At 38.9% G+C, this 13,650-nt stretch overlaps 1 protein-coding gene across 1 annotated transcript in view; it reads right to left on the minus strand.

Annotated features, from left to right (window-relative positions):
- gfra3 (GDNF family receptor alpha 3) overlaps positions 1–10,157 on the minus strand; it is a gene marked incomplete at its 5' end in the record, with an annotated part of 57,354 nt that extends 47,197 nt beyond the window's left edge. The window contains one exon of the mRNA XM_084549896.1: positions 10,118–10,157. Within this exon, the coding sequence (XP_084406022.1) occupies positions 10,118–10,157 (40 nt within the window). The remainder of the gene's footprint in view (positions 1–10,117) is intronic.
- Between the last annotated feature and the right edge of the window lie 3,493 nt (positions 10,158–13,650).

Raw genomic sequence — 13,650 nt, forward strand, 5'->3', positions numbered from 1 at the left:
TCCTTGCTACTGTTGCCTACATGCTTGCTCTGGGGTTCGATTGTCTTGAGACAATCTGTATTGTTATTGACCCTATATAAATAAAACTGAATTAAATCCTACAAAATTTTATTTTATCATCTTTATCATTTTACTGTACTATGCTGATAAAGTTACACCACCAAATATCAATCTGTCCATTTATTGGTGACACGTTGCTTCACTTCCAGAGCAGCCAACTTTCTATTTCATTTTGGAAATAATTAAATATTTGATCTGTCAAATTCATTAAAAATCATATCCCAAAGTATACACTCATCATATCACAGCTTCTACCTCTGCAGAGACCAAATGCCACTTCCCTTTACAACAACACATTTTTTTTTATATATATAACTAAATGAAGTGAGGAAGCTCAAGGAAGTGACTGAGCCATTATGACAAAGATCCTTTGATGCATATTCACATTGACCTGGTTAGCAGGGTTTAACCCCTTATATAAAGAAATTACTTGTGTTTTTGCTTACCACTCCGACCGGTCCTACGAGAAACTAGTGCTTGCAAAGGGTTCCTAGGTATTTTTTGAATGTGCACAAACCGACATTGGAGGATTACATGCATTATTTCAGCTGCAGTCAGTTTTACTAAAGTGTCTGAGGCCCTGTTCAGGCCATATTAACATCTGACCCGAGTAATATGATTGAAGTGGCCAGTTCAGCACACCCAAGTACAGGTGCACACAAAACCTACACTTATACCAAACACTGGATGCACTGAAGACTCATTTGGCCCACGACATCTCCAAATGTGGTCTGACATTTGGAGGTGTCGTGGGCCACTTGTGACCACGTACTCAGCTGATGTCCTCTGCACAAATGGAGTTTTGATTTCTGATTCATATATCAACTCATAACACAGAATCATTTTAGTAATAGAGAAGAAATTAGATAAGAAATTACATTTGCAGCATAACTAAAGGATGGTTCAGTTCAGCAATAACTATAAGTTTTATCAAGTTTGCTAGAAAAGGCAAGAAGTGTTGTCTGTTCATTAGAAAGAAGAGCCTTTTAAAATATGTTACCCACGTTGCTGTAAACTAAATCAAAAATGAATCAATATAGAAAGCAATCAACAGATTATTGAATATGAGGAAGCTATGTATAATTCCATCATGGGTACTGGTATGTGCCATATGATGATGTATGCAAAGCAGCCATGTGGAGTTAAGTTAGGTATTTTCTCAGTAATGACCACTGTCTTTATTTACCTTTATTACAGGAGATTTTTCTTTCCCTGCTGCAAACAGTGCAGCAAGATTACTGTGCAGTTTGCACTGTTTTACTGCGTAAGTGCAATAAATAAACAATATCTTAATGTTTGCACTTTCAGTGAGTGAGAGAAATGCCACAACTCATAATGTAACGTGCATATAGAATAGACAGCACTGTTGATAGTTTAGAATCAGCAGCAGATAGTAATACATTAAAGTTTCACACAACATTCTACAGCACTGTAAATGATGTAGGCCACTTGTTATTTGCATAAGCAACACTGTTGCTGCCATATCTGTGCCAGTAGGCCATCAGCAACATGGGAAGGAGTGATTAGCCCCACTCTCTACTAGTCTTCCTTCCATGCCTCATGTGGTTACTCTGAAGGCATGGGCAGTATCCCTCAGACTTCAAGAGAATTATGCATATCCTGTTTGAAAATTCAACAAGGAGAGTTGCACTCCCTCCTGCAGAGCCACCTGGTTCAAAGAGTGGCAGTGGCTAGAATACACTGCAGACACTGACAGCATTGTGTGTTGTGTCAGCTGTCAAGAGCATGTTGGTGTCAAAAGCGGGAGAGCCTCTTCCAATTGGGAAAGGGCTTTCCCAATTGGAGAAACTGGAGAAAAGCAATAGAAAATATAAGGAAAATAACAAAGCATCCTCTGGAATCTGGAGCTCCTTTTTCAGCAGTGAGGGACTCCCAGCAAGAGTGGCAACTAACTGGACTGGGGGGTTTTGGCAGCGGAGTATGGAAAGGGTGTGGACGGAAAATAATTGGCTGAAAAGGAAAGACAATTGGAACTGTAACACACAAAATTACCAGAAACACAAATAAATCTGTTCTCTTCTCATACAAACAATATACAATTTGCAGATGACAACCTGGAGTGTCATACTTTTGCTGTCATGCTTTTAAAATAGAAGCAAGTCAAGGTTGTATGGGCTAGGCTAAAGAACACTTGTCCTTACATTGGATTTAGGGTTGCAAGAAGTGACAAGAGAAGTACTGGTGTACTGGAATTCATGTGAGAGGAACCATTAGTGGTTCCACAAAAAGAATGGCCTTGCTCAAGTCTCTATTTGAATGTGGAGATTTGATGAGCCTGTTTGCTCTGTGCCCAACTCCATGGGTCATCACAGTTGTGCCAATGTCATGACGCTATGAGGAAATGTTACAGACCATCAAGACCTTGCAGAACAGTGAAGGGGAGGCATATGTCAAAGCAGCAGGAGTCCTCACTAAAATACCCACCAGTCTTTGGTTTGCTTACTTGCATCGCTGTGTTAACCTCATGTAAAACAGTGGCACGGTGTGTTTGCAAGTCAGCTCCAGAATCAATGGGATTCACTAAACTCCTTTTGCCAGTGACTGAGCTGTGACTCTGAATGAAGCAGTAGATACACTTCAAATAAATAAAACTTCAATTTCAGTACTTTTCAGGATTAGGTTACCCTAGCAGAGGTGTCTGAACCAAAACCAAGCTCTGTTATTTAAAAGACTATTTGTTGAAGGTTGCAAAGCAGGGTACATTCAATGAGGAGATTGAACAGTTAGGGGTAAGTAGTCGGGGATTAATTCAAGGTCCCCTTACCAACTTTGCTCGACCATCCGAAAGCAACTAATGCATTGTTCACAAGGTCAGGAATTCCTTTGTAAATACATTACTTTAGCTTTCTGTCATTTGAACCTGATTATTTGAAACACTGACAAAGTTGGACTCACTAAGTGGACTTCGGCTCACTACTCTGTTCTTCCTTACAGAGTGCTTTAACAGAGAGCCAATAATTGGAGTCTGAGTGACCTTTTAGCAGTCAAAGAAACTCATCATATTGGTAAAATTAGTTTTGCAGTGCCAGTGTGGGTCAACCAATCTAATAATAAAAATTGTAGGAGCAACAGCATGTGGAGCAGTTTGCTGAAAATCAGTAACATGAGCTGAGCTTTGATTCCCTGCTCTAGCAGTTTATGACTGCAACACAGCACTCTCCCTGTTCTAAATTAACCAGAATAATTTGTACAGAAGTCAGTGTGTCACCTGCACATTTCTAATCCCATTTCACACTCAGAAATTATTTTCCGTCACTTCCTTGATTATGAAGAAAGGAGGTAATAGTGGAGCTGTAATTAGTGTAATTATGATCAAAGAGCAAAAAATGGATAATGCCTGAATGGTTGTAAAGGTCCCAGACAGTAATGAATGGGTCCCATTTTTCTTTACACTCTGCGAAAGACGTCCTGCTGTGTTGCTGTGTACTAAAGAACCTATTGCTTGCAGTACTATTGTTTAGGAATAGTGGAATTGTTGAGGGTTGTGGGTTTCACAAGAAAAAGTCTAGGAAAGCATGAACCACTTGAGGCCTACAGGATAAATGTTTTGAGGTTACAATGTCAGACTTGAAGTGAGACATTAAATCAGTTCACACATTCAAACCCATATTGCAGAAACATGACAGGATGCCAGTTTTGCCAATGCCCAGCAATGCTCAGAGATTCAAGACAACACACAAAAAGTTGATAAAGAATCAAATATCTTCTGACACATGGGAGATACTGGGATAAGCAGTGCCTGGAAACAAACCTCATTAATGCCATGTTATGCAATGGTATGATGACAACATGAGAAAATAATAGAGATTAATTCAACAATAATACAGCTAAATACAGCTTAATATAGCTTAATACCATCAGGGTCAGTGGATGTGTTTGTGTTTGGACCCTAGGTTTGGTTTCTTTTCACATAATGAAACATCCTAGCAACTAAAATGCAACTAGTCCAACGAAAAAGGGCCACTACAAATGACATAACAATGTTCCCTCTGCTTACTGGTCAGAAGTGTCTGGGGTGGAAGCACGAAAGTAATAAAGGATAAATGGCCTATATTCTGGACCACTGCATGCATCTGGGAGATAAACATGCAATTGCCATTAAATTTAACATGAAGCAACAGCAGAGTTGACATTTGCTCATAACCGTGATAATTATCTGGTCAATCAATATATACCAGCAGAATAATAAGGTGACTTTGTCTCTTCAGAACAAGAGAGCTAACGGCTTGTAGAGTACACGTGATAGCTGGACTGGGTTGAGATAAGATCACATTCCTACTCCAGAGTTCATATGGAACCAAACCAGAGTGGACCAGACCGAGACAACCTCTTCTCAAGGGTCTTGGTGTGTTTTCTTTTTTTGGTTTGTGATTGAGAATGACAACTGTCTTCACATGCGCCCAACCAAATCAAACCGACAAGTCATATGCATTACTTTGGGCTTAATTACCTTTAAATCATTCATAACATCACAAGGAAGATGCTGAAGCTGATCATAGTGTTTCCCATCACATATAGAATTTGAAAAACCAAACTAAATGGCTGGCAGAGATCTTCCTGTCAGAGGGACTAACTGGGAGTTGTGAGTCCAGCCACAGATATGAAGCTAGTATCTGACACATCTGTCATCATGATAGCAGATGGGTCTGAGGTCAGGCCATAGCTGACCTGGGATCAGCCCAGGCTCTGACCACAGAGAGCAGTGGTACCTTCAGGGAGCACTGACTCGTGTCTGACACTGAGTTTGGGTAAGGACACACACATATGTGTACATACAAATACAGCACTCAATCTACCGCTTGTTCACACACTTGATACACACACAGCCAAGTAAGCAGAAGCCAACACACCATCTGCCGTCCCTGTGTTTGACTTCCAAATCCCAGTTATCAACAAAACACACAGAAGACCTCCAAACTACCCCCTTGCATACACCATTCCCTTTGAGAAGAACACACACACAGTCATGCATGCACACATCACACACACACACACACACACACACACAGACACACACCTCTGCACCCAGATCAGATGAAACCAGGTGGTTGGAGACCAGGTAAGTTGCTCATTTTTCATTAAATGCAACAGAGGAAGAAGATAGATTCCCTCACTTCTTTCACCAGGTTCATTCACCTCGCACACTTCTAATCCTCTTCCTCTTTCCCCTCCACCTCCGTCTCTCTCCTCAGACCTAGGATGATCACCTCTCCTTCCTGCTCCAGCCACAGCTTTTTTACACTTATCATCAAAGCAGGTTTATGATGCTCATTTCTCTGGCCTCATTGCTCTTCATAGACGTCATCGTCTGTCACTGGAGATCAATAAAGATAAGGCATTCTCTCTCTCGCTCTCTACCTACCGGAAGAACTCCTGTTATTCAGAGCACACAACCCTGCAGTGATTTGGAATCATCAGTAGTGTGTTAGCATAGTGAGACGTTAGTCAGTGAGTCTATAGCCTACACTGAAAAACCCCTGGCACATGAGTGTATGTGGGCTTGTGTGTTTTATGCACTCTACGTGAGGGTGCTCTGTTTAGATGAGGTAATGTCTAATGTTACGAACAACCATTACGTTACATGTATATGTATCATTACATTAGTTTGGAAACATTTTCCTTTTAATTGAAAGGAAGTTCCATTAATTATTGACATAAAGGTTAGTTTACTCTATCATGGATGCCGTAATGCCATAAATGTGTAACGTGCAGCTGTGTGGGAGTTTACGAACTTAAGTCTAAAGTTCATACATGCTGTGACCTTTAATGATATATAAAGCCAGAAAGCTAACCTCTTCTACATTCTGATCTACACTGACACATTTTTAATTAAAATGTGACAGAAAGGTGAAAATTCAATAATTCAAGAAACGTCAAAAGTACTCTAAAACCAAACTTGAAAACTGGGCTTTGAGAGCCTCTTCGGAACAACTGTACAAGAAAAAGCAGCAGCGTATCTTAACCTCCTTAAGATACAGAGCATTACAGAGCAATAACTAAAATTGTACAGCACTGTTATTTAATGTCTGAGGCAGTTATCATTCATATATATACATATATATATATATATATATATATATATATATATATATATGAGGGTTACAGTGGAAAGCAGACAACATAATTAACATTCGCACTATTGTATTAATCTTAACCTTGACTAACTGACTCATCGTGCACAGCCTAGGGCTGTTTCTTCTTTCCAAAGATTTTCTCATCGGTGTTATGTGTAACAAAGAAAAGCGTTTGAAAATGTGCAAAGCTTTAGTATTTTGAGTAGAAAAATAAATAAAACTACAGTTTGGTTATCAAAGTAGTAGTAGATAACATTTATGTCAATTTAACGAATCAATAATAGATTCATTGCCTCACTGAGGACACATGCATTTGATGTTTGCTGGAAAATATGTGTACATGATGCACAAACATGTAATATTCAATTTGATGGAATGTTGCAACAATGAAGAATACACAGTACTAAACAGAATATACATACTGTCTGTGTGACAAAGTGTGGAATAGACTTGTTTTAAATCTGCACCAAGACCCAGTTTTCTTTATTATTAATTAGAGTCATAAAATAATATATAGCTCAAAAATAGCAGGTAAAACACAGTCTAATGTCACTCAAACCTTCCCTAATAGTGAAAATAAAAGTGAAAATAGCTCAGAGAGAAAAAAATATTTTAGGGCCTTTACAAGGAACCAAGACAAGGAACATTCTTTAAAATGATCCAGATACTATACACTACAGATTTCTTTTGACAGCTCCCATTCCTAAAGTATCAATATCAGTATAGGTCTTCCAAAAACCACTAGTGGTGTCTATGTAAAAATGAGCTCTGTCACACACCCTCCCACCCCTAAAAATACACACAAACATGCACACCTGTCTGTGCACCGATAAGACGTCAACCATCGCCGCTCCAAATGTGTTTGCACACCGGCGTCGGTTGACTGCACTTCCTCATTGAACGACTTGAACAATTTATTCTGACGCGCAGCCGAATCCGAGGGGGAATTTAGATTGATATTGAAAAAAAGAGAAAAATCAGACACAACCTGAAAGCTTTGAGGGAAGGAAAGAAGGGGGAGGATTGAACCTGAGGCGGAGAGACAGGGCGATATATTAGTCTGCCACTCAACATTACAACATCACTACAAGCTGGACAATCATTAACACAGCTAATAAACACAGCAGGGTCCTGCTGCAGACGGACCATGCTCACATATAAGCGACTTCAGGGAAATTTCATTAGTGTTGGTACCTGGAATGACTGGTGAAGCTCAGGCATTTTAAAAATGGAAAATGTAGAAACTGTGATTTGATCATGTACTGTACCCGCAAAAAGTAAGTTAACAAAACAATAGTATTTCAATGTGCTATGCGTATGCACAATGAAATACATTAGCAGTTATATTGAAACAAAGAGACAAAAATCAACTAATGGCTGGAATCTTGTTCAGTTCAAATTAGCCACAACCATTCCAGTGAAATACTGTCATCTCATCCAAACATGACTGAGTAGGGAGTCTATCTCGTAGTGCTGTGAGGGTTTGTCAGACAAAAAAAAGTTGGAAACTACGCAACAGTTACTATTACCTTACACAAACATATTTTTTAAAACTGAAAAAAAAAAAATATATATATATATATATATATATAATAATCAGTAGCAACATAGATGCAACTGATGCAGTGTGAGAAGATTAGTACTTCATGATTACTTAAGCATATCAACCTTTTCGATTTAATTTCATTTATCGATGCAGTTTGGGCATATAAAATCTAAATTGAAGTTTAGATTTCCAAGGTTGCGCTGCCTGCTTTTGTCTCATCCTAAAGTAATACCATGTGAAAACCATGTGGCTGTCAAACATGGGCGTGTCCTGCCGAGACATTGTCGGAAAGTGATCTCTGACACCCTCTGAATCTCACAAATTTTGTTTTGTCAATACAAATCTCTTCTGTTGTCTTATACTCACATATATTCAGCATTTAAGAACAACTGCTCTTATCCAATCTGCTGGCCTTAAAAGGATGTGCATAACGCATTTATTGTAAATGACAAGAAAGGATATTTGCCTCCTAACCTGGTCCCTTCAATGTTTCCTTTATATTCACTATTTACACAAACTAGTATTTAACAATTTTTTTTCATGCTTCTGTAATGTAGTGTAGGCTATGTTACAATGTAGCAGAACCATGGACATTCTGACCTTGTCTTGAGCCTCCCATTTAAATCCATGTTCAACCCATCATCTACACTTGTCCTGGATTTTTTGCACATGCTTGCAGGAAATGGCACAGGCTGGACTCAGACCTCTATACCATTATATCATAAAATCGTTGTCTAATGCTTGACAAAAACCCACTATGGTGAGATAAGCAGTATGGACATTTTTTCTTCTTGTTTTGTGTTTATTTACTAGATTTTAGCGCGCAGGCAGCGACACACAGAGAAAAAGAATAAATTTAACAAGGTAATTTTCATGACTGTGTCACATTCACATCCAGCAGCAAGTTAATTATAACAAACTGGTTATCAATAAATAATCCAAGGATTAGTGAGCGAAAACCACAAATACTGAAAAATGATTTTGAACTGTTCAGGAAGTGTTTCTGCGTGTGTCAAAATTCAGCTGTTTGTGAGATCAAGATTATTTTTTAGACAACCCCATATGACACAGGTTCTGTGTCTTTGTGACATCAAAAATATTCACGAATGTCAGGGTCAAAACTAGAACTGAATAAGGAAACAAAAGGAAAATATATGCAAATATTACAAAGGTTAATTTTAGATCCTAAACAAAGTCTGGAGTCGCTCTGTATTAACCCAAAAGCTCATTTATTTGCCATAACTATCAAAAAGAAAAAATGCTGTAGAGATCAGTAAAGGTGTATAAAACTGCAGGCACAATGAGAAAATTATCTGTTGATGTTAATACACAGTTCCTCGATTTTCACTTAGTGTGTGCAAGAACATGAATCAATAATTTAATTCCGCAATCTTTGATCGCAGGAGGGTGAAATGCTTAAATGTACCTTAATCATTAAAGCAAACTGATGGGATAAAATTAGAGCTTTGGGGTGCAGAACTCAAATCTGTTTTTTAACTTTTGATATTTCATCCCATTAGAGTAACTTATTTACATTCCTCTTGAACCACATTCTACTGTTCCTTTTCTGTGTGCCTATTTTATAATTATCATGAATATACTGCCGCTTAAAATGTACATTTCTTAAACCTTAAATATTTCAGTTCGTATAACCTGTGTCACTACAAATGGGGGATTATTTAATCACAATATTCCTAAAACTAGTAAGTGGTTTAAAAATTGAAAATTAAAATGTTTTATATGCAAAATGATTATGAATCAGAGGATCTATATCATCGAGCTATATCGTCATACTGCTGTGATATAGTTTATGCTGTACTGCTGGGATCTGAACGATAAAATGCAGCTGTCATGTCTTACTGCAGATTTGATACATGTCAGTTGCGATATCATTACTTTCTGGTTCATTCATCATGTAAAGTTTTAATTCAGGTCTTGGAGATGAAGAGCGTAGCCTAGTGGCGTTTTTTGATGCAAAATAACCTAGAGCTTAGTTGTCTTGCTTAGAGCACAGAGCTAGGGGCACTGAACCAAGTCAAAATGAGTTTTAAGGTCAAAATAAATAAATAAATAAAAATATTATTGAGGATAAAGTCAGTAACATCCTTAGAACACATTTTTACTTTGCTGAAAAGTCGGGAGGGAAAATTCATCCCGAAGGCACCAAAACCGTGAAATTGACCAAAAAGCTGCTCCTAAGAATAATGAAAGTAGAAAATAAAAAAGAGGCAGAAATATCTCTTTACGCAGATGTAAACAGTGAGGCTGCTAATGAAGTGAGACTTTCCACTCTCCATCCCCGTCTCCGTCTAACTTGCGAGTCAGAAATCATCTAGACAAAGACTGTGCTCTTCTGTTCAGCTGTTTCAGTAAATATTTCCCTCTTTTCTTACGGAAAGCACACAAGTGAACGTACCTGAGAAGAAAAGAGCAAGCGAAATCCCGAAGAGAATCATGTTTGCCGTGTTCGGGACACTCGGCGGGGAGTAAAACGGGGATGTGGGACGGGACTTGGTGCGTCCTCGGCTGGTCCGCTGTGCGCCCCGCAGAAAGACTCCCCAGCCCGCCACTACATTCACCGCGCCGACACTATCCGTGTGTCCACCTTTTGTTATGTGCTTGCGACGGTAAAGTCCCTCAAGTTTCCAGTCCCCAGATGGAAGGAAGGAGAAGGCTCGGAATAATGTGTCGGAGGGAAGTACGCGCAGGGCAGGCAGCCTCTAGCAGTGAGAGTATGTTTATTTGTGCCAAGCTCCAGCTTTGACACGGCGCTGGTCTGAGATATTGACTACTGGAAGGACGAAATGTCAGGCGTCACCGGGCTGCAGCTCTGCCCCCAGACAGTCATCACGACAGGGATCCGTTAGTGAAGGGGTCCCGGTGCATTCTGCGATCATGACGCTGACAGTCAGGGTAGGCTGGGGTTATTAAATGGTGATAGCCCTCCTCCTCATCTCCCTCCTCCTCCCTGTTAGATTTTCTTCATCATAATCACCATCCTTTAGGGACAGTCGGATGAAAATAGCCCTTTATGCACAGCCCTTCATTATAATGGAGTAGTCAAATTGTAAGTTACCTCTTTCGTTACATCTGTTGTTTTGTGACCCCCAAAAACCCCCCTTAAAAAATTTAATGTTATTCCAAGTGGATTTGGGAATCTGCATGCAAGAACAACATTAGTTTAAATATTTATAGTTTATATTGGTATTAATTGCATTTTACCATTAAACACAAAGGTTAAAGTGATTTTCTCAAGGGATAGCAGGTTAGTAGCAGGCTCCTTCTTATGCATCAGAAGGAGAAAAACAATAGTTTCTATATACAAGACGGATCATGCAACACACAATCAATGCTACGCTGGGGATGATATAGGTTTTGCTTTCAGTATTTTTTGGTTAGAGGGCAATGTTTTCTAGATATTATTTTCTTTTAGAAACTATTTTCAGCAAACTGTTTTCATAATCACCTCATATGGATAAATGTATTTGCTGAATCACAACTCCACTAGTGGAGATGGTTTGGGTAGATTGTGGGCATATAAAGCTCCTAACTCTCCAGAAAATATATATATATGTTTCCATTCAGACTGGTATGGTAATGTGGTGCTTTTAGTTAAATGTAAACACAGCTTGCATCTCCAGCCACTGTGAATTTGACCACCATGTGGTCAACCTAAATGCGACTGTTACATTTATGTTTAATAATGCTGCAGTAACTACAAATAGTAATGTACTACAAGACCAGACATTTCAACAGAAAACTATTTATTTTGTGGCGTGAACTTCAGCGTTCATAGCAACGTATTTGTAATTTGCAAAATACTTAAATTACTAGAAAACATACGTATATCCGTCACATTTCTGGGAGGAGGCTTGAGTTACATGCAAGTAAACTGGACATATGCAGCTGTAATAATGCAACATATATTAATATATATTAACTGGCTGTGATTTAATAAGTATAATGTTCCAACATAAAGTTATTATTTTAAAGCTGCAGTACAGTCAACAAGGGGGAGAAAAGGTAGACCATACAAGAGAAGAAGATAACAATGAAGATCAAAATACATGCCAAAGTATACTAGAGGGGTGTCAAATATAGCTGGTGGGCCTCAATACAGCGGCTCAGGTTTGAGTGATGTCTGTGCTTTTTCCTGTGTGTAGAGCCCCAAAGAACCTTAAAAAATAAATAAATTAAAAATTAAATTAGGTTAACAACATGTGGTGCTTTAGTTCTGACTTGTATGCATAATTGCAAGTTGAAGTGGCACACATAAGTGTCTTCATGATTTCACAGCCAATAGAAGCAACTCAAATGCAATAGTCATTTTGCATTCTCATATTAAGACATGTGCATCCAAACTCATTGGACAACATTTTGTCATTCAGCAGGACAAGCCTAAATATATAGACAATGTAACCAGCTTTTCAGTGTTAGAATAGTAAGTCACCTGGATTTAATCAGACCAAGCTTGATCTCTTGCAATGCCTTTCTTTTGTGTTATTTTGTATAATCTTAAACTTCATGTATCTGTGTGTATTGTAATCGTGTTTTAAATGTACATCATTTAACAAATTATTTAGTTCACTTTTTCAGTGAGTACTGAGACATATTATAAATCTCCGTGGCAATATCATTAAAAAGTACACTGAAAAAGCCCACAGTACAATGTAGAAATTTAGAATGATTTCTATTACATAGGGTAACAAGAGTGAGGCAGAAACTATAAACGGACACACATTTGGGGGGATTATGCAATATCACAATAATAGGCTACTCTCCCTCACACACAGCTTTGTGAGCCTCAGCGTGTTTTTCTGTGTAAAGCAGTGGATTACAAAGTAGGATCATTTTGAGGGCTGGGGGGGGTGGGGGTGGGGGGTCCACCTTTTAAACCACTGTAGCGATACCTTCATTTCATTTGCACATACTGTAAGACCACAATAGAGCCATAAAAGACTGACTCTCACTGCCTGCAGCAGGAAAATGCTGCTACATTGTTAATACCTGCAGGTCTCTTGTGAAGTTCTTGTGAAGTTAAAAGGCAAATAATTCACTAAACATATTTGTAAGTGAACAATCTTCAAGCTGAAGGTTGCAGCCAGAAGTCTGATCCTGACATATGATTCTCCATATATAATGATTACTGCACCTTTTATGCACCCACCATGCCAAATACTGCCATCTTGGTATGACATCTAAAAAGGACAAGAATGTTCCAGGGTTTTCTAAGATGCCAAGTATGTCAAGTTGAATGTTGGCGAGTCTTGGATTTGAATTCCAATTAATAAAAGTGGGTCTCAAAAGCAAAATATGAGGAAGGAAGAAAAGGTGCAGCTTCATAAAAGCTCCAAGTTGGAACACGTTGATAACTGTGAGACGGTGAGGAATGGGAATTAGTTGATTGTAAATCTCAGATTCAAGGGTTGAGACATGATTACCTACCAGGTTTTACAGTGAAGCAGTTAAGAACAGGAATGTCTCGTGGCTCCTCTTTTCCACAGCATCCAACAAGCTGTCCACAGCCATACTTCCATCGTGTTACTGTGACAGATAGGCCAGACAGACACACTTCTGTCTGATAAGCCAGACACACTTCTATCATTGTGTCTGGATTTAGTAATTGTAACAGACACTCAAGAGGTGCTGCATGTGAACAGGCAACTGCTTGGGGCCCCAGGCTGTGGTGTGTTTCAATGGGGCCCTCGCCTTACACAATTCTGCACACTCAGTGTCGTTAAATGACAAGTGCAGGGCTCTTTAGAACAGTTAAGTTTGGCAACAGTACCCAATTCAAAATGAAGAGGTGTTATCACTTTGGGAGTGAAAGAAAGAAAGAAAAAGGAGGAGGATAAAGCATGACAGTGTGAAGTGAAGCGGATAATGATGACTAATAATGACACTAAATAGCTAACTGAATGCTGACAGTCTAACTTGAACTATGGGTGG

This window comes from Chelon labrosus (assembly GCF_963514085.1).
Source record: "Chelon labrosus genome assembly, chromosome: 8".
In the NCBI taxonomy this organism is placed as follows: Eukaryota; Metazoa; Chordata; class Actinopteri; order Mugiliformes; family Mugilidae; genus Chelon; species Chelon labrosus.